The following is a 21,591-nucleotide window of genomic DNA, read 5'->3' as shown; positions in this document are numbered from 1 at the left end:
CTGCAAGTGAGTCTATAAGGTGAAGCACAATGCAAATGGTTCTGTGAGCAGATACAAGGCAAGATTAGTTGTCAAGGGATATGCACAGACATATGGCATTGATTATGAAGAAACATTCAGTTTGGTTGCAAGGATGGCAACCATAAGAGCAGTCATTGCTATGGCTGCATCAAAGGGATGGTCTTTACATCAGATGGATGTAAAGAATGCCTTCCTGCATGGTGATTTGCAAGAGAGGTCTATATGGAGTAGCCACTAGGTTATGTGCATGTTGTTTATCCTGAATTTGTTTGTAGATTGAAGAAAGCCTTGTATGGCTTGAAGTAAGCACCCAGAGCATGGTCTGACAAGATAGGACAATATCTTGTCACTATTGGCTTTCAGATTTCCACGGCAAATTTCTCACTTTATGTGAGAAAAACAGAGAAAGGTATTATGCTGCTTGTCATTTATGTTGATGATTTGATCATCACAGGTGATAGTGATGAAGATATCCTTCATGTGAAAATGCTATTGAAGCAGAAGTTTAAGATGAAGGATTTGGGAGAGCTGCGTTACTTCTTGGGCAGTATGGATTAGACATGCTGTCCAAATATGGGATGACAGGCTGTAAGCCTATTTCAGTTCTTTTGGAGCAGAATGTGAAGCTAAGTGCAGATGCAGGTGAGCTTCTGGAAGACCCTACTATGTACAGACGCATAGTAGGAAGTTTGATTTATATGACTATTACCACGCCAGATTTGAGCTATGCTATTGGGTTGGTAAGTCAGTTTATGTAGGCTGCAAGGAAACCGCATTTAGATGCGGCTAGATGCATACTGAGGTATGTGAAGTCCACATTGCAGTATGGACTATTTTATGAGACTGGGGTTTAGATACAGTTGCATGGATACACTGATGCTGATTGGGCTGGTAGTATTTCTTATAGATAATCTACCAATGGATGTGTTCTCTTTTGGGAGTGTTGCAATCACTTGGAGTAGTAAGAAACAACCTACAGTTGCCTTGTCGAGCACAGAGACTGAGTACAGGGGTGCAGCAATGGCTGCATGTGAGGTAGCTTGGTTGCGTAAGCTACTTTATGATATGCATCAGTCTACAGATGGACGAGTTGTCATTTATTGTGACAACATAAGCAGTATACACTTGACAAATAACCTAGTCTATCATGCTAGAACAAAGCACATTGAGGTGCATTATCACTATATGTGAGAAAAGGTTCCAGTAGGTTTTATTAATCTGGTTTATGTCAGCACAGAGGATTAGGTAGCTGACATATTCACGAAGGCATTAGGTGCAGAGAAGCTATGCAAGTTCAGAGACCTGCTTGGTGTGCAGGAATTGGGACTGAGCTCGAGGGAGAGAGTTGAGATATCGAGCTCCACTCGTGAAATGCTAGGGTGACCGTTGTGCATTTATGTCACCGACTTGTTAGCTGCAAATGCGGTTGGTACACTGCCCATGAATACTAGCTGGATGATAGCTATCTTTATGTACTCTAGTTAGTGGCTCAGTTAGTATGCCACCTAAGTTAACTGAGTTTGGTTTGAGACCCACATATAGGGTTCACCTATTCCTTTTGCAAAAAGTAAGAGAGTTCTTTTGGCTTTCACAACTAAGAACAGGAAAGCTGTTTTCAACCTCCACCTTTGTATGTATTCCCCCATTGTGTATGTAAGAAAGCTGCAAGTGAGAATCCTTACTTCTCTCCCACTCTCTTCACATAAAAGACATACGAACATACCGATGTCTACTCTCATGTTTCCAACCTTACGATCTCTGGTCTCGTCCTACCACCAAATATACAGGAAATCTGCCTACTAGCAGCACTACCTACGTCTTGGCAACCCTTCATAACAACCAAGACGAACCAAACCAAATTGACCCTATGAGAGGAACTTTTTCACAATCCTAAACAATTCTCGGACATGGCCATGTTACCAATCACCCCAATCACAGAAATTCATACCCAAATAGATGCAATAATAGACGCTCCAAACATTAAAAACACCGTCCTACCCAATCAGAATGAACAACAAAACAACGCTCTAGTGTCACTGCCCCAACCACAGAAACAGTCCCAATTTCAAAGTAGAACTAAAACCGCACTGTAAAACTTGTGGATGATCAGTCACTTTATTTTCTGCTGAAGCTAAATTTATAGTTGTGGCATTGGCTACCATAAGGACTTTGGATACAGATGTTACTTGATGAACAGGTGCTTACTCCAAAAATATCACAAAGCTTTATTGTGATAATTTATCATGCATCTATCTAGCAAGAAATTTGAAGCATTCGGAAAAGACAAAAGACGTAGACCTTAAATATCATTTCATGCGGGAAATGATTGAAGAACATAAGCTACAGTTGGATCACATTGCAACAGAGCCTATGTGGGTAGACTTTCTCACAAAGTCTTTGCCTACAATAAAACATGAATCGTGTTGTCTTAATTTAGGAGTGAAGGGAATCAAACATTTATAGTATTAGAATTAAGGGGGTGTATAGGAATGAATGTGAAACTATATTAATTGATGAAATTGTACGAAAGTTGATTCATTGATTCATGTAATATGACGTAAGAGTGAGCGTCTATAGTGAGCGCTAAGATTGAGAGAACTTGTGTGGCATTAGGCTTGATCGCGTTGCTGTAACGAATGCATGGAGAGATCTAGCGACGATGGGGTGGCGGAATGGATGAGGAGGAAATAGGAGCCGCGTTTGGCGACGAGTTCTGCATGGGAGCCTTGCTCGACGATGGCGCCGTTCTGCAGAACGGCTATGGACTGAGCACTCTGAATGGTGGACAAGCGATGCGCCACTACCACCGTCGTCCTCCCCTCCATCACCACCTCCAATGCCTCCTGCACTGCCCTCTCCGCTTCCCCATCCAGTGCGCTCGTCGCTTCATCCAGTAGTAGAATCGCTGGATTCCTCACTACCGCCCTCGCTATCGCCACCCTTTGCTTCTGCCCCCCCGACAATTGCACCCCCCTCTCTCCCACCTCTGTCTTGTACCCTCCCGGTAACCCGCTTATAAACCCGTCCGCATTGGCCGCTTTCGCAGCCTCTACCACCTCCGCTTCCGTCGCGTTCTCTTTTCCGTACCGGATGTTCTCGTATATGCTGGTCGACAACAGCGCCGGTTCCTGCTGCACCAGCCCCAAATGTTGCCTCAGTGATTTGAGCTTCAGCTGCCTGATGTCTTTCCCATCTATCAACACTTTCCCGTTTACTGGGTCATAGAACCTCGTGATCAAAGCTATTACGGAGCTCTTCCCTGAACCGCTAGCTCCCACAAGCGCGACTCTCTCACCCTTGCTAACCTTCAAATTGAAATCTTTCAAGATCATTACGTCTGCCCTTGCTGGGTAACAGAAATCCACGCGCCGCAACTCAATGGCGCCTTTAATTTTGCCTACGTCTTGGGCCCGTGGATCGTCTGCATCAATCTGTGTCAGGCGATCTAGGATTTCGAATACACTGGTCACAGTCTGCACCCCTTTCACTATGTCAGGGGCCATCGTAAGTGCCTCTGCCATGCCAAATGCAGTGATCATAAGCACCATGAAGCATTTCATGACTTGCCCAAACTGTGCCTCGCCCTTCTGCATTAACGTCGACGCGTACCATAGTGCCAGCCCGTACGAGTTGAAAAAACAAAGCTGAGAGACGCCCAGCCCAAGCCCTGAAGTTTGTCCACGCAAAATAGCTTCTTTCCTGGGTCGTTCGAGCTCTTTGCAGAACAGCCCCATCACCTTCTCCTCCGCACAGAAAGCTGCCACGGTGCGGATGTTGCTAACAGCTTCGCTTGCCACCACATTTGCCTTGGCATATGCTTTACTTAAATCACCAATGAAGCCTTTCATGAAAAGCATCTGCCAGTCCATTCACAAGTATGAGTTATGGACATCACATTAAAACATGCATTAACATCCCACATGAGGAGCTTTCAATATCGTTCAGGTGATGATCATGCTAACTTGAATTAGGGCTTCATACCTGCACTATCTGTGCTACAATGATAGCTGGATAAGTGGCAATAACGACCAGCGCAACCTGCCATTGAAGCATGAATGCGATCGTGAATGCAGTCACAATCAAGCTCAGATTCTGCAGTAATGTCGTTATACGATCTGCAACTACACATCTGACCATAGTTGCATCTGTGGCCAAGTGTGAAGCAAGAAGGCTGCTACTGTTCTCATCGAAAAATCCAATTTCATTTCGGAGTATAGCTGTGCATAGAAGTTTCCCACGTTAGCCCACTTGTAAATTAGCTCCACATCACCTCAACATTAAAAGTCACAACACGAGAAATTTTAAGTTACTGGAAGAAATGCAGTGCCTAGAATCTATGCAGGTGTAGTGGTTACTATTTACAAAGAGCATAGTCACACCAGAGAACATAAGTCTGCGGACCCGCATTGTGATGCTTTCTCCCACAATTCCAGCAAAGTAGAATTCACACGTGAATGCGAGTAGAACGACCACACCAGCAAGGGTACAAAACATTGAAACCTTTGTAAGTCCCCTCTTCATATACTCTTTGCTTGGGGAGTAGAAGTATTCTAGAGCTTGAGTTATTGCCAATGCAAACAAAGGTGTTTGGGCGCCTGCCACAACAGCACCAAGTGCACTGAGAAGACCATAGGGCCATTCTGTGAGATTCATCATCAGCAATCTCTTAAGGGAAGGCTTAGGTCCAACATAGTCATTAGCATCATATTCTCCTACCCCACCAGATGTGGCTGTTGATTCTGTATTTGAACGAAAACTAGATGTTCTTTGTGACACGGAGCCATGAGAAAGCCTGCATCACAGTGGTACACACCATGAGGGCTGCCATCTGACATGGTTAAAAAGAGGAACCTCATGATAGTGTTAAAAAGAGGAGCTGTTATTTTAAAAAAAATATTTAGTGCCTTCTTGCCTGTTATGATGCCTAATTGCTGCGCCCTCCTGAGTCGGTCTTGTACTTTCGTCTTGAATTTTTATGAGATTGGCATATACTCCACCTTCTGCCACCAATTCTTGGTGTCTCCCAAATTCTGTGACTTTGCCTTCCTGCATAACAGCGATCAAATCCGCATTCTGAATAGTTGATAAACGATGGGCTACAACCACAGTAGTTCGTCCCACCATGATTCGAACGAGGGCCTCCTGAATATTCTTTTCAGACTCTGCATCTAAAGCGCTTGTGGCTTCATCCAAGAGAAGAATAGGGGGATTTTTTAGCATTGCCCTGGCAATTGCTATTCGTTGTTTCTGCCCCCCGGACAATTGCACACCTCTCTCCCCTACCTGTCTTCAACAAAGGTCAAAAAGTTCATTAGCAATGGGGGGAGCAATCCAGCCACTTTTTCAAACACAGATAAAATTCACTTGGTAATTTGAGACAACATTAGGACAGATTATAAAAAGTTTGCACTCACTCAGAAGCCATCATCACTCCATGAGCATGTTCAATAGCTAATCCTGCTTTGCAGGGCATTTGCTAAAAAATGCACGCCATCACTATGCATGTTCGAAAAAGACATCTACTAGACATGACAATTCAATGGTTTTCACCCCACTTTCTTCTCATAGTGGGGTGAATTTATAGATGACAGATTTGCCTGGCTTTTGTAGTAATTTTAAGTCACATTGACAAGGCCATGAGGACAGTAAAAGATAGATATTTTAATACCCCAGAAAAAACATTTTTTATGGCTTTAAGATCTTGTTGGATGAGGCTGAGAGATGGCACCTTACCTGAGTTTCATAGCGGTTTGGAAGTACATCTATAAAGTTGTGAGCACAAGAAAAAGATGCTGCCTGCACTATTTCCTCCATGTCAACATCTCCATCCTTTCCATACAAAATGTTCTCCCGTATGCTAGTACCAAACAGAGCAGGCTCTTGATTAACAAGGCCCATTTGTTTCCTCATCCACTTCAATTTCAAAGTCTTTATGTTGTGTCCGTCCAAGAGCACTTCCCCTATGGCAGATTTTATTCAAAAAATGAATAGTGATGTAAGAAGGGCAGATGCTGGAAAGGAACATGCTCTGCAACTCCTACCTGATTTTGGATCGTAGAAGCGTTCGATAAGAGAGATGATAGTGCTTTTCCCTGAGCCACTTCTACCAACAATTGCAATCACTTTCCCAGCTGGGATTGAAATTGAGAAGTTCTGCAAGACATCGATGTCCGGCCGGGAAGGATAACTAAAATAGACGTCACGCATTTCAATATGACCCTCTATTTTTCCACATATTGTACCCTCTTCTCTACATTGACCAATCGATGGTTTTCGCTTAATCATCTCCATGACATTGTAGCCTGAAACTGTTGCCTTGCTAAAAACTGCCAAATCTGGAGCTGCTTGAACGAGAGCACTGCATGCCACATTTCACAGAATGTTCTGTTATTGAAATATGAACAGCACAGTAAGCAGAACATCTGATCTCCAAGGGCACACATAAGAGAGGATGGCAACTTGGATAAAAAAGATGTGGTTTTCAAGCATCCCCACAGGTGCATACACACTTTTACTTGAGGGTAACTGAAGCAGACAACAAAATATTTGTTTTATTATAAGGGTGGTGACATACAAAATTTTGTTATGCTAAGCATCTGCAATTGCGTTAAGGTTCCTACAAGTAGTCTTCTCGCTACCTGCAGTCTGGAATGACTACATGTCCATCTTCTCCAAACTTCAAGCTGTATCACTAAGAGAGAGGACCCTCGTGACCACTCAATTAGCTTGTTTTTGGTGAGGCCATTGCATTACAGTATTAAAAAGAGATCTACTACCCCCCTTCATCGTTACCTTTGACCTCCAGCTTTTCATTACTATTAGATGTCTCTCTTAACTGTTCACTGTTTCCTCTTGCTACCTTGCCTTTCCTTTCCTAAAAAACTTAATAAAGTGACCTGCACTTAACTATGTTACGTACCTCTCCAGTATCGCCTCCTGTACATGCTCTCGGTATTTGCTTTAAGAAGAGATCACGGGCACTTAAAGTTTAACAAAAATGTTACACAAAATCTGGCATACAGGGGAGTAAAATGTAATGCACTTACAGGGAACTCGCAACGACATTGAGAATTGTCGTGAATGCTTGCCCACCATTGGTGACTCCTTGCCGAATGAGCTTCCCAGAATACCATAAAAGAAATGCAAATATACAGAATGCCAATCCATAAAATGTTCCAACACCCATCCCTTTGGTCAAGCCACTACGATTACCAAGCTTTCTGGTCACTTGAAGAGCATTCACATACGAATTGCAAACTTTCTCTTCGCCCACAAAAGCATGCACTGTTCGAATTTGAGATATTACCTGATTTAAAACATGCCAATTTATTTTTAAAACATAGATTTTCATTCTTGTAAACATAATGCCGTAAAATTAAGTATATGGATGCAAAACCTGTACCTCCTCTGCAATTTCTCCAGCCCTAACATATGCTTGTTGGCCCTTGCTTGTGAGCGCAACAATAGTAGTTGCATAAATACTTCCAGTGAGTACTAATAATGGCATTACAGAAACCGTCACAAGGGTAACCTTCCAAGTAGAGGTGAAAGCAACCACAAAACCTGCTATAAACTGAGAAACGTGGTATATACAGCTCCCTGTCTGCCATAGTCCAAAAGTAGCATTATTCTCTCTCTCTCTTTCTCTCTCTCTCTCTCAGCGCTTATAAAAAGAAAACAGGCCTTGGAGGATTTGGGAAAAAGTGGCAATGCAAACTAAATACAAACTAGAACCAGCAATTTGTCGTCACATTAGCCCAAGTTGAAAACTTTCGTACAGCTCCACGTACACCTGAAGGGATATATTTTGTCATAATTTACAGAAAATTGATTGAGGATTTATCCCTGAGCAATGCGGTGCACAACCTGGCAAAAGCCCATGGCCATCTGACTGGCAGAAGAAGCCAAGACAGTGCAGAGGACATCACATGTACTAGTTTCCAGGATAGGTGCCACGGCCACGTCTTCAGCCATGGCTACCACATGGGAAATCAAGCTAGCACAGAGAAGGAGCACAGGCCACATCAGCATACGGGCACAACAATCGTACCAGCCCAGAACCAGTTGGGCCAGGCATAGCAGGGGCCGTCCATCATTAGTGAAACAAGTTTGCCAGGCTCGCTCATTCTTTAATAGTAGCAGCAGTCTTCAGCCACCAGGTCAATACCAGGACCTCCACACTCAACCTCTCAAGAGTCTGCCGCTTGAACAGCTTACACTCACTCCTGTGTATGCATAAACATATATTGCTTGTAGTAAGCCTGCATGGCAGTTTCAATTCCATAGGGATAAGTTCCATTTCCTTGGACGTTGTGGGAGAAAATTTCCAATTTGGGACAGAGTTCAGTGCACAATTGAACTACAAGGAGGGTTGCTTATGTATATGCGTCAAGCCCTCAAGGAAAGCGTGGTGATCTACCAACAACATTTAGACTAATTGAAGTGGTCTTTCAATTGAAGTGGAAAGTAGCTCTGCTTGGAGATAAAGGCCTCCTGAATGAGTCGCTGTGGGAGGTATGGCAGATAGTGAGAGCTTTGGTGTTACACTGCAAATGGAAAACTTTGAATGCCATGATCTTCAAGGATAAAAGGAAATGCTTTCCTTAGTACAAAGAGCTAGAAGATTCCTTGAAATCTACCTTTTACTGCTTGCGGAATAGGAATGAGACGTTTGAATAGTATATTGGAAGATGGCAAGTTTTTATGAGTTTTTGTAATATACCTCATAATGAGGTGACTTTAAATATTTTTGGCCCTCCAAGGGTCCTTAGTGATGGATAGGTTAGTTTTTTTGCTAATGTGGCCCATCCGAGTTCTTTCAGTTCATTTGGTCAACTTGACCAGTTTAAGTTTTGGTTTAGTGGTTGTTTAAGGCTTTCTAATCTGCTCCTAACGTGTTGTTAGTGTCAAGTTTTTGTCCTCTTGTGGAGGTTTGAAATGCTTTTGTCTCTAGAGATGGAGGCTCTCTTTGTTTCTTGTATGACACCACTCTTGCTAAAATAACCAGGTTCCCACATTTAGTGCCCCGTCCCACTTTTATTTAATGGTCCATCCTCCACCACCACACACACACACACACACACACCCTTCCACCTCTTTTCTCTAGTCTCTTTCACTCATCTAGCAGGGCCAAGAATCCTAGTGAGGCTCAAAAGGAAACAACATGATAAGATAGAAGGTGAAAGACAAGCAATATCATTCCATTAGAGGATGTTTTCTTGAATAGGGAAGTACAAGATCAACATCATCTTTTTTTAGTACCCATGTCATCAATCCATTGATGCAATCTATTCTACCAATCACATAATTTCTCTTAGTATCCTATGGCACCACATTTCTAAACACCCCAAAGCAACTTTACACTTAGACTTATAATGACATTCCAAAAGGCAGGGCCTTAGTGGGATCCCCACCTTGTTTTTGAGCAATAAAGATTCTACTTCCGTGCAAAAAAATAGCATTTAGACCATGTAGCTAAAACATTTGAGTGTGAAAGTGTTGGTCTAGAGTTCAAGCCCTTGAGCTAGCTTAAGATTCCATCTTGGTCACCTTGTATGGGTGCGCTGTTGGCATTTTCAATTTCAATACAATCTTAATACAATGCAAAAAGTAAAAAGAATGGTGTCACCCCTATGAGCGAATTACAAAGCAAGTAATGAGGCATGGATGAATCCAATTAAGAGAAACACCGAATCACAATAGCTACAAAATCGATTGCTTCCCTTGAGTGGCTTGCTGTTTAATCTTTAAATGATCATTTCCACCTACTTTGTTTTGTTGTTGCACCTTAAAAGTTTGCAAAAAGCAACTCGACCAATTCAAACAAATTAAGCAAAGGGCAATGAAAGCAAAGACGCCTAGAAAGAATCACATCCGCCACCAAAAACATGGGAAGGAATGAATTAACCCTATCCAAGAACAAAGGAAAAGATGTAGACCAAAGGACAAATGATAGGACTTCGTCAAAGGATTGAACTTAATAGGGATTGGCAAAGGACTAAATTTGGTAGGACTTTGTTGAAGGACATAATTTGAGAGGAACTTGACAAGCTTTGGCAAAGGATTGAATTTGGCAAGCTTCGGTGAAGGACTAAATTTGGCAAGCTTCATCAAAGAATGAATTACCAAATCCCACTGAACTAGTAAGAAGAATCAAAGCAAGCATGAAGGGGCAGTTGAATTCAAGCATAAAGAGGTTGACTTCGATGCATGCAGCCTCAATTGAAAAGAAAAAGAGCCCATGCAAGCATGAAGGGATACTTGCCTAAGTGCAGCCTCAATTGAAAAGAAAAAGAGCCCATGCAAGCATGAAGGGATACTTGCCTAAGTGAGACCACAAGGACGGTGATAACAAGGAAGCTTCAAGCAACATAGCCTCAAATAAACAACCATGAAGCATGGAAGCACTAAAACACACACATGCGTGCGTGTGCGTGCGCATGCATGTACGCACATGCACACACACACATGCATTCGCACACGTAGACGTGCGCATGTGCACATGCACACACACACGTGTGTGTGTGTGTACATGTGCATGCACCTTTGTGAATATATCTATTATCTCTCTCTCTCTCTCTCTCTCTCTCTCTCTCAATGGGTGTGCATTGAAGCTATGGTGCACTTTCAACACTTCCATTCATTCTAATTCTAGAATTTTGCATTGTGTGGGTCCCTTGGCTACTACACCTTTCTAAATCTAGAATTTTACTCGATGTAGTTTCAAAATCAAATGTCACATCGCCTTTCATAGTAGAATTCACCCATGCTTTGTCATAACTCCTCTAGGCATCATAGCTCCAACAACAGGTAGCTACTCTAAGGAATCCATATCTCCACATTGAGCATAGAAGGCTAAGCACGCCTATAGAAATAGACACCCAACATCTAAGGAGAATGCACTTATACCAATAGGGGTAATGCAATGAATGCAGCTCAACCATACTACGTGTCTCCCTAGTATGCAGCCAAATCATGCTTCAAAGCCATGGAAGATGCCTTTGTATGTAGGACAAAAATGTGGTTGTATATGCAGGGTGATGGGACAAGCCTACATAACTATGACAAGGAAGCAAACCTAATGGATGAACAGATAGATGATGAGCTAATATATGATAGAAATCAAGATGGAGATATTGGCCTACAAGGTTTGGACTTGGATGCGCTTACAGTTCATACTTTCACGCATGTAAACTTGAGGACAAAGTTTTTGAGGCGGAGGTGAGTATCTAGCATTGCATGGTCTCTGTAAAAGAAGAAAATATTAAAGACCACATAGATGGATACCAAAGTAAACTCACACACAATGAGGAGGAGGGCTAAGTCAACCAGGTCAGTTGGGCTAGCCAACCAAGTTGGCCCACCTGGAAAGAAGCTCCTACATGGAGCTAGTGGAGGGACCCTAGTAGCAGCACAAGGAGGGCAAAGAGAGGAGCAAGGGGGGCTGGCCCTTTTCCCTTATAGGGGCTGGTTGGGCTAAGCCAACCAGATAAATTGGGCCAGCCAACCAAGTCAGCCCACAGACCAGCAAAGGGGCTAGAACCTTGCATGGAAACGAGGGCCTAAATCCCTAGTTTTGTGAGCCCCGAAGGGGCCAGTTTTGTAGCACACATGTCAGCCAACAAGCAGGTCAGTTCAGCCCCCTGTTGGAAGGATTTTCTTTTGCAGGCCTTGGGGCCTATATAAGGGGAGGCATTGGGCTTCATTCATTATCACCTATAGCAACCTTCCAAGAAGCAGCAAGGAGCACCAGATCATCATCATTTGGGCCTCATCCTAGAGGAGAGAAGAGGGCTGAAGAGCTGCGGACTAAGCTTGAAGGAGGTTTCGGACAGGTTAGTCAATTACATGAGAATATATAAAAATAAAAGAATAGGGGTACTTTTAATACATAATTTCTAGTACATGCTAAATGGGGTATTTTTAATACATACTTGCTCGTACATACTATATGAGATTTATGAAGATTGACCTCCTAGGGCCTCCTAGGGCCTTCTTCCTATAACTTTTGACCTCATATTGATCAAGGAAATTCTTACAGCAAACTCCAAGGTCCAATACCCTCTAGCAAGGTCCTTCACAACATTCAGTGCATCCATTGCTCCATTCGATCTTGTAATCATGACATCCATTGCATCCACTTCTCTCTCCCTTAATACAGAAGGAGAGATACATTGTCTATGAAATACATGGTGGAGCGATACATTGTCTATGCAAATATTATAGTCTACATTGACACAAAAATGATTGAGGATGTGCTCAAAGTCCTTGGAGGAAGTTTGTAAGATGGTCATTTATATCGTCCCTGGAAGAAATAGGATCTCATAAAGGAATCACCCCTTGTGCAAGTTAGCAACGATGATGGGGTCAAGGTTTTGAGCTTTCCACAAGAAGTTTATAAAGTCATAAAGAAAATGAGGTATTTCTTTCTAGATACTCAAGGAATAGTGCAGTAATTTCAAGTTTAGGCAGTAGTAGAGCAACTACATGGAGGTGGTCTCCTATTCAAAGATGATCACCAGAAACATGTTAACCAACCTAAAGAATAATTTTGACTAGAGGTCTCTAGTATCACCTCAAGCCAATGAGATTTGAATGCACGTGCAGAGCACCCAACTTCTAAATCACCTATGCCAAATGGATGAAGAGATGAGGAAGACAAAGAGGAAAGCTAATAAAGCACACTAAAATGCACTATTCAAGTGACATCTTAGGGAGTATGTTGAAGTCAAGGCAAAAGAGGAACAATATGAGGCTATTATAGCACAAAAAATGGAATTGAAAGTATGACTACAAACCGAGGTAGTCAAGGAAAAGGCAAAGAAAGTTGAAATGTTAGCTATGGAGGAGAGGTAGAGGAGAAAAGAAGTAGAGGATCGCATTAGATGCCTAAAGTAAATGAAATGGAGGCAAAGAGTGCAAAGAGGGAGCTCAAGTCCATGGCAACAACTCTTGAATTTAGAAGAAGGACAAGGACAACCTTTTCAACTAGGTTTGCAATATGCACTATGCATTGAACATTGAAAAGATAGCATGATAGAACAACTGTGAAAGGATAGTGAGGAAACCGAAGTGGTGTTAGGAGGTTGCCTGACGGGGCCACTAAGAAATATGTAAGGTAGCATGTGCGATCAATGGAAGGGGTTTTATATTTTTATGGAGTTACATCAAATTTACATACATAAGGAGTTTGTAAATTTAAAAAGTGAAAATTTTCATACAAAAGGGATGCTTTAATCATACCAAAATTTACAAAAGGGGTTTATATAGCCTATAAAAATTTTGTAGGTAGGGGGTTTTTTAGTATCCCTTGATCGCACGTGTTATATGGGGTTTTTACATTGTGGCCCCGCTTGGGAGGGTTGAAAGCCAAAAAAATACGAGCAAGAGTTCACATAGGCATAGAGTAGCTCCATCCAATATGAAAAGGCTGCATGTTAGAGGGACTGCACTACAAATTGGAAATCCAGCACTACAAATTAGAAATCCAATACGATGCCATGTGCTAGAGCTCTGTAAGGCTATTAATTGAGAGGCAAGTTGGAAAAATATTCAATTGGAGGGTAGAGTGACCCTCTTACAAGCTACCTACTTAGGGTTCTTTATAGAGGTGTGTCAAAGTTCAATCTAAAGCCATCCAGCCATCACGCCACACATGACCCCCATCCGGTGTCCAACTAGGCTACATGCAAGTGCGGGAAGGCATCCCATGACTGACTGCACTGAGGGTGGATGGAACATTTCCCGGGGCAGCCCACTCTCGGGTTGCGGGGCCCATTTGGAGCATTTCCCGGGGCAACCCACTCTCTATTCTACGCCACGGTTTTAATGTGTGGTCGGTGGCCTATTTCGAGACCGACCTATGGTCGGCCGTATTGGGTCGATCACCCAATTGGGTCTAACCGACGACTATGCCTGGTGGCTATATAAGAGCAAGCCCGTGAAGGCCATCATCATCACTGGCTACAACAAGCCTGATTCCTTAGCATCCAGCCTCCGTCCTCTATTGTTTCCAGCATGCCATCGAAGCTTCTCACATAGGAGTGCACAACTGGGAGGCAGCGCCATCTATTGTATCAGTTTTATAGTAATCAAAATTTTGACTCTCCATATTATCTACTTTTATCTCTTGCATATGAGATCCTGTTATCTGTTGAGCACAGACGTTGTATTGTTTTCTTACAATACCACTGTTCAAATTTGAGGAGAACAAAAGCTTGAGATCATTTCAGATGGCAAAGGGAGGAAGCATTCTCCCAAGATTGTGTGCTCCATTAATTGGCTTTTGCTTTGCTATTTGTTCTTAAAGCATGCAAAATCAACAAACGTGTAGAGTTTAAGAAAGGTTATGAGGTTATTAATTAGGGACAAAGTTGCCATCCAAGTTGTTTAGAAAGATGCGGTGGATATAATGCATATGACATCTATAAGCTCTCGGCTCTCTCTTCCATCATGAGTACTCCTCTTTGTGACTTATGGCATTCCAAGTACGGCCACCTAAACTGGTATGTGCTGCGGTGAGCCCTTTGAGAGAATATAATGGATGAGGAGGGCAACAAGTAATGAAACTGTAGTCCTTGCATTTGCTGGGAGGCAACAAAGGAAGACCTTTCTGGAGCAAGCTACTAGGCGAGCTTCGCAGCCTCCACAGATGGTCCACAGGGATCCCAAGTCTAGTTGGAGCTCTCCACTTTATGCTACTAGTTCATAATTTTAGAAGATGCACCTAGCACGTGTATTTCTTGGCCCAGAAGGATCTAGCATTTACATGTTTCCAAGAATGTTCACTTTTGGTAGACAAAAGAGGTGAATTTCGTTCAAGATTTTGTGCAAGAAAGGCATTGCGAGGGATCTTGTAAACACATTCCATTCGAGAATCGAGTGTTTGAAAGGAAGAACATGACTGTGGTGGCAATGGCAATGATAGTCCACACCCTTAACCATTCTCCAATGAGCTGTGTTCTAGAGGTATAGGTAATCCATTTTTCGGTAAGAAGGTAGACGTGTCTTACTTCAATATGTTTGGCTAAATTGCCTATCTTCGTAATCCTAAGAAGAAGAGGATGGACTCCAAATTGCAAAAGCTTGTCTTTGTGGGATACAGCTCTATCTCAAGTTATATGGCCTCGGTTAGAGAGAGATTGTGGTCAGCATGGATGTGTTCTTGGAGGAGAAAACTTTGGTTTCCATAGTTGAGGAGCCCAAGTGCTTGGAAATCTTGGTTAGTATGAGGATTGAGCTATCATTCCTTCCCCTGAGACTAGAAGATGATGAACCCCAACCCTGCACCAAGACAAATACATAGATTGGCCCCGAACCTTGGCACCCCTTTTGGTATTTCTTTAATTAAGTGAGACGCCCTCAAATCCAAGCTACATAAAGGATACACTGCTTCTTACAACTGGGGCATTCCAATCCAAATCCCATTGGGCATCCACATACCTTGCATAACCTCTATTGTTCACTTCTCTCACCACTCCTAGCAATAGGCCTCCATCCCTATTCCAGTAAGCTTGCACACAGCCTGATATTGTCACTAGTAACCACACGTGGCCACATAGTTCCCCATAGTAATCACTAAATCCCAATTAGCCATCCATCTGCTCCTTCACTCCATACCATAGGCATTAGCTAGAAATGTAGTCAATTTGGTGCCACTCAAAATCACCATTTGGAGCAAATCAATTAGCTCCCACATAGAACATAGTACTATGTCAAACTCATTTTCTCTTACAACACACAATGAGGATCCAAGTGGCTGAGAGGCGGGATAGATCCCATGAAGCAACTCCAACATCACCACATCTTAGGTCACTTGACAATCTTGCCAAGCTACGTCAGAGTAGTGTGTGTGTGTGTGTGTGTGTAGAGACAAAATACAAGTGTTGTCCATCAGTAAGAAAGGGCAAGAATAGCATGAAAAAGAACATACAAGAGACAAAATACACACAAGATTCATAGCCCTTCAAGGGTTCTTCTCATACAAAATTGATCTAATATATGTGAACTTATGGTGGGCTAGAATCAGCGTATTTGGTCCCCATTTCAACCCATCAATTTTCTTTTTCATTCTACATCTTCAATGCATGAGGAGGATGCCAATACTACTTCTCGTAATAGTCCCCAATGTTTATACTAATACATTCATTCTGATATATATACTAATATGGATATCAATCCTACACTTGGAAAATTTTTTATTTCCTAGAAAATTCTATTGGTACTATTGTAAGTAGCACCATAGTGGATGATGTGAGCCACCATGCATGCTTTGAATTACACATTGGCATGAATGTGATGACGGATCAAAATATTAGTGCCAACATTTATCCCAACATAAATTTTGCCACCAACCTTATGTATGCTTGCATCTAGCTGGCATGTAGTTGTCCTATCTAAATATAGATTGGAATTGCTATAATCTCATGCTCTTTTGTGGCTAGTGCTATCTACTATCCCAATCAACTCTGTGTTTTATGTCCCTGTGCCACATGATTGTGGAAAAATTTATATGGCACGTCTTGTTGCCTTGTACCAATTATTGTATTGGCTACACGAAGCACTATTGCAATCACAAAGCCTATAATTTTGACATGACAAGTCCTTAGGCCAATATTCAATTTCTTAATCTTCTAGGATTTTCTCAAATTCATTAGATCATCCCATGATGAGTCTAACATGGCGTACATGATGCTCAAGATTCAATTCTACCTGAAATTTAAGGGAGCCAATGTAAAAAAATAGTTTTTGGACTAGATATACTTCTCAATTCAAGGAAAACAAAATAAAACTCAAATGAAAACCTTTAACTTAGGGACCAAATTCAACCATGAACTTGCAGCTCAAATACAACTTGTCAAAAAATAAAGAAATGGTAGGACTACATTGAAAAAAATATCTCCATGATGGAAGGATAACTCCATTAGAGTACATACTAAAAATGCTTATAACACTTTATGTAGGCCTCACGGGTGATTCCCTTTTTTAAAAAGTATGGTCCTTTTCTCAAAGTCACGATCTGTGTATTCGACCCTACTTCTCATCATGTTGTTTACTTTCACCTTTAACATGCACTATACACTTTGCATACACTTTTCCTATCTTGCAGGTGCTCACTCACTTTTTCCTAGACCTATATTCTCCAAGCTTTTTTTTTTTTTTTGCACTTATCCTATTGTTTCATCCAAGGATTCCTTTCTTTCACACTTATCCTATAACTTCTTGAACCTTGCATTTCATTATTGATCACTTGCATTGTCAAAAACTCATGAATGGATGATAAGGCCTTGGCAAACCTCTTATTGTCAAATTGATTTAGATTAATCTTCAAGATAATTGCTAATTTTAAGAAGTTAAATTTCAATATCTGTATTCCTTGTGATAGAGTTACAAATGGATCCTTTGAAGTGAATGCAATAAATTTTTAGCCAATATCCTCATTTGCAATTTGAATTGATCTTTGAAAGTTTTCCAAGACATTGATACATATATTTATTGTCCTTATAAGTGGATCCATAATTTTTATTAAAAAAAATGTATTCTTGACAAAGCTTTTTGTTCTCTTCAAAATTTTCAAGTGCATAATGATTTAAACTTAATGGTGAAGGAGAATTACCACTAAGAACTCTCCGATAACTTCACACTTGTTCATGTCCAATAATAATAATCTTCATTTGTAAGTAATCCCTTTTCAAATAGTTTGTAATGTTTAGCTTGATGACAAATTTCAATTTGGATTCATATATAAGGATATATGGCTATGGAAATATTAGACAACTTTCTAGATGAAATGAGAGTGCTTGACACATTATCACAAGCAAAATGTAAGGAATTTATCTCACATGCAATATAAAATTCTAGAATCACTCGGTCTTAGCACAAGGAAGGAAACATGATGGAAAAGGAAAAGGTTGTCCCATCAATGTTGAACTATATTATTATCCTATTCCCATCTCACCATGTGATAATGGTCAAAAGAACTAGGGATGGGTTAGGTGGTAGATGACACATGGCATCATTTCATATGTTTAGGAGTTGGGAGTAAAGATACATCATCATTTTATCTTTCCAATCCCTAAAAAGTGGGATCCCTTCTAGTTCTTGGGGTCTTCAAGCCATGGTCAAGGATTGAAAAAAAGGAATATTCCCATCCTAAACCAATCCTGTACCACTTCATTTAGGATGGGAGCAATGATAGAAAATAGATTCCCATCCTAAACCTATCCTAGTCCCATCCATTTATTTAGGATGGGAGTAATGATAGAAAATAGATTCCCATCCTAAATCTATCCTAGTCCCATGGATGCGTTAACGCCCTAAGGAGGGGCTACTCATAGTCATTCAAAGGCAAGATAATAAAATGGATATTTTGTATGGACCTTAGAAGCCTTCATGTGTTGACCTCCTCTCAACACAAGGGGCTCTCCACTCAATATCACTGCTCAATGAAGATATGGAATGGTGGACTAAACTATTGGCTTATAGCCTAGGATCACAAACTTGGATCTCGATGCCTATTACCAAGACAAAGATTGTAAGAGTGCAGATGAAAACATTGAAGCCACTATAACATGGAGAAAACCTCAATAAAAACTCCATGAGAGAGCATAACATCTCTCGTGCTCTTTTAAGATTCCTAGGAAGCCCTCTTTCTAGAACATAGAAGTCACCATCTAGACTAGTCACTTTAGTTCTCATACTTCTTTTAGATCTAGCTCTATTTCCCCTTCTTGGTTCATACTTGGACCTAACTATTTACTAATTGATTTTCCCTTTAACTATTCTATTGCATATTCTCCTCATTAGATCATTTCATTCATATTTAAAAAAGTCATCACTACATGGTAATCAAACACTCGCACTTTCTTTTTGAAGTTTCTTATTTTTCTAGCATATGTGGTTAATCATTATTTATTGAAACACTCACACTTTCTTTATGAAGCTTCTTATTTTTCCAACATATGTGATACTCTTAGTAGGCAATATCCATGAACGATATTATAAAGGAAGATACACAATTATAAGATTGAACTAGGATTTGCAAAGGCCTACCTTTATGTAGAGCGTCCCCTTGGGATGATATTCACATTGGGACATAAAGCCCGTTTAAAAACTTAGATTTTACATTCTTGTATGGATCTATGTTATAGGACGCTTTTTTAAGAACACTTTGGTTCCTATTTTATGCCAGGCTCCTATGCTTGGCAGCTACTAACAAGTACTTAAGTTGGATGTACATGTCTCCAAAAGCTGCAATATAGGTTTGAGGTTGTAGTTTAGCAGGATCCTACATCTGAAGCCCTTAGGTATGTTATCTGACCAAGTACTTATCGGATGGGTGTGCCTCTTTGAGAACAGGAGACAAAGCAAGTGACTGACTAAAGGTGATATGAGCTTCCTTTTCTTTAAGGTCGGACAACAAGTCATAGCTTCGAGCACCTTGTCCTAAAGGAAAGTCTGATTGGCTAGTTCTCCTTTTAGATGCCTTCTTTTTCTTACTATGGTGTTCGTGTTTCTAATGTTCCTCATCTACGGCTTGGATGGATCGTCCAGAAAGCTTGGATGGGTAGGGTGGATGCCTGTATCCACTAATCCGATCACCACTCCCAAACTAGGATTTGCAAAGGCCTACCTTTATGTAGAGCGTCCCCTTGGGATGATATTCACATTGGGACATAAAGCCCGTTTAAAAACTTAGATTTTACATTCTTGTATGGATCTATGTTATAGGACGCTTTTTTAAGAACACTTTGGTTCCCATTTTATGCCAGGCTCCTATGCTTGGCGGCTACTAACAAGTACTTAAGTTGGATGTACATGTCTCCAAAAGCTGCAATATAGGTTTGAGGTTGTAGTTTAGCAGGATCCTACATCTGAAGTGTTTGTCGCAAACATATGGAAATACAACAGGGGCGTACATTTACAGAAGACGGACATAATTATTACGAATTCCCTTAGGTGAGGTTTCGTAACCAAAACCACAGACATTACAAAGCAGGTAGGCTCTAACAAAATATCAAGCTTTTTTAGGTACTGGTAATCAAGGGACTTCGGTTTCTAAACCCAAACCACAGACATTGCAAAGCAGGCTTTTTCAGCCACTGCTAAATAGGTCAGGTGACGGACCTTAGCTCCTATAGCTTCCTGTATCAAAACAATATCGCTGGAGATACCGACAATAACTTTACCGGTAGAGATATCTGTATCAAAAAAGCCTACATCTTGACTCAGCAATGCCTTGAGATAATTGGTTCTGATCTTTGCAGATTGCCTGTCTCCGGTGTACATCCACAACGAAACCTCTGCGGCATCCATGCTTAAATTATGGTGTCCACAGATGCAAATTTGAGGCCGAATTTGAGTGACAAAAGCAGCTAAGAGAAGATTAATGTGTCTATCGAGCATCTGCATTTTCCTACAGCTTTGGAATAAGTTACGCAGACATTACAGAGGCAGCGTACGATCTTCAGCAAAACCTGGAGGAATCGAGTTAAAGAGGACTGCAGGACAAAACCTCGACTGATGGCGCAGGCATTATGCGGGCACACGGGGAAACTGCGAAATAAGCTGAACTGGAAACCATACTTACCGAGCCATCCTGCGATAAACCTCACGAGGCTTAAATACACGAAATACAGAGCATACTGCGAATCAAAGACAACAGCAAACATACCAAAGTCACCATATTGGAAACAGATCAGACTTATAATGTGGAAAAGTGTAGGAACGGAGACATTTCCGCGATCACCTGTGCAGTTCGATGCGCCAAGTGAGACGTGTCTGCTTTGTTGGTGACGCTGCTTCCCAGCACGTTAATGAGTTTGCCAAGAATAATGAAGAAGACCGGAACGGCAGCACCCCGTACTGCAGCTGCTGTAGCTCCAACGGACATCAGAAAATAGTCCAAAGAATCTGCAAACGAATACAGCGTGTAAACTGGCACGCTTTGCCGTCGACGATCCGGGCCTTCTTTGCTCTGCTTGGACTTCGGCTGCTCCAGAGAGGTAGAAGCCAAGCTCACCGCATGTTGCTGATCACTGGTAAGCTCGACGTCGTCCATGGGCAGTGCATCGTCCATTTCCCCGTATTGGTGTTCGTTTGTCTCTGGCAGCCTACGCCTATTCTAGGAATGATGGTGCTTAATGAGTGACTGACTCCCGAAATCAAGACTTGAAACTTGACATGCAAGTTCAGAAGGTTGCAAAACAAGCTGGAAACTAAGAACGAGGTAGAAACATGCAAGATGAAACATGCGTGAAAGCAGGCTAGGCTTGACAAAACCTGCAGCTTGGATTTCGCATGTAAGCAGCTAGACTTGACAAAATCTGGAGCTTGGATCTGGACTCTCCCAAGAACTCTGTCGATGCAGACGCGGGTTTTACAAAATCTTTATTATTTTCGTGGCTTCGCTCATGTCACGTTCATAGAAGTTTGGCTACGGGCATGCGTTGGCTCGAGTTGTTTATGTACTACGCATGTATCACACCCAACTTTTAGCTGCCCTTTTTAGAATGCTTAGCTTACACGCCGGTTAGTGTGATTTTTTTTTTGTTTTTGGGAACGTACTATTTG

At 41.6% G+C, this 21,591-nt stretch overlaps 1 protein-coding gene across 1 annotated transcript; it reads right to left on the bottom strand.

The window, feature by feature from the left end:
• Positions 1 to 2,630: 2,630 nt before the first annotated feature.
• Positions 2,631 to 21,097, bottom strand: LOC147882011 (ABC transporter B family member 19-like). Its single transcript, XM_087401500.1, has 11 exons — positions 20,768 to 21,097; positions 20,609 to 20,663; positions 20,146 to 20,321; positions 7,424 to 7,624; positions 7,068 to 7,327; positions 6,063 to 6,379; positions 5,755 to 5,981; positions 4,934 to 5,304; positions 4,401 to 4,813; positions 4,003 to 4,238; positions 2,631 to 3,878 (listed from the first exon to the last, which is right to left on the bottom strand). Exons 1-11 carry the CDS (start codon positions 21,095 to 21,097, stop codon positions 2,631 to 2,633), a joined length of 3,834 nt encoding a protein of 1,277 aa, XP_087257626.1.
• Between the last annotated feature and the right edge of the window lie 494 nt (positions 21,098 to 21,591).

Source organism: Dipteris shenzhenensis, chromosome 30 (assembly GCF_047967505.1).
Source record: "Dipteris shenzhenensis isolate YYH24624 ecotype China chromosome 30, Dip_SZ_1.0, whole genome shotgun sequence".
NCBI classification, from domain to species: Eukaryota; Viridiplantae; Streptophyta; class Polypodiopsida; order Gleicheniales; family Dipteridaceae; genus Dipteris; species Dipteris shenzhenensis.
This window is presented reverse-complemented; position numbering and strand designations above follow the sequence as displayed.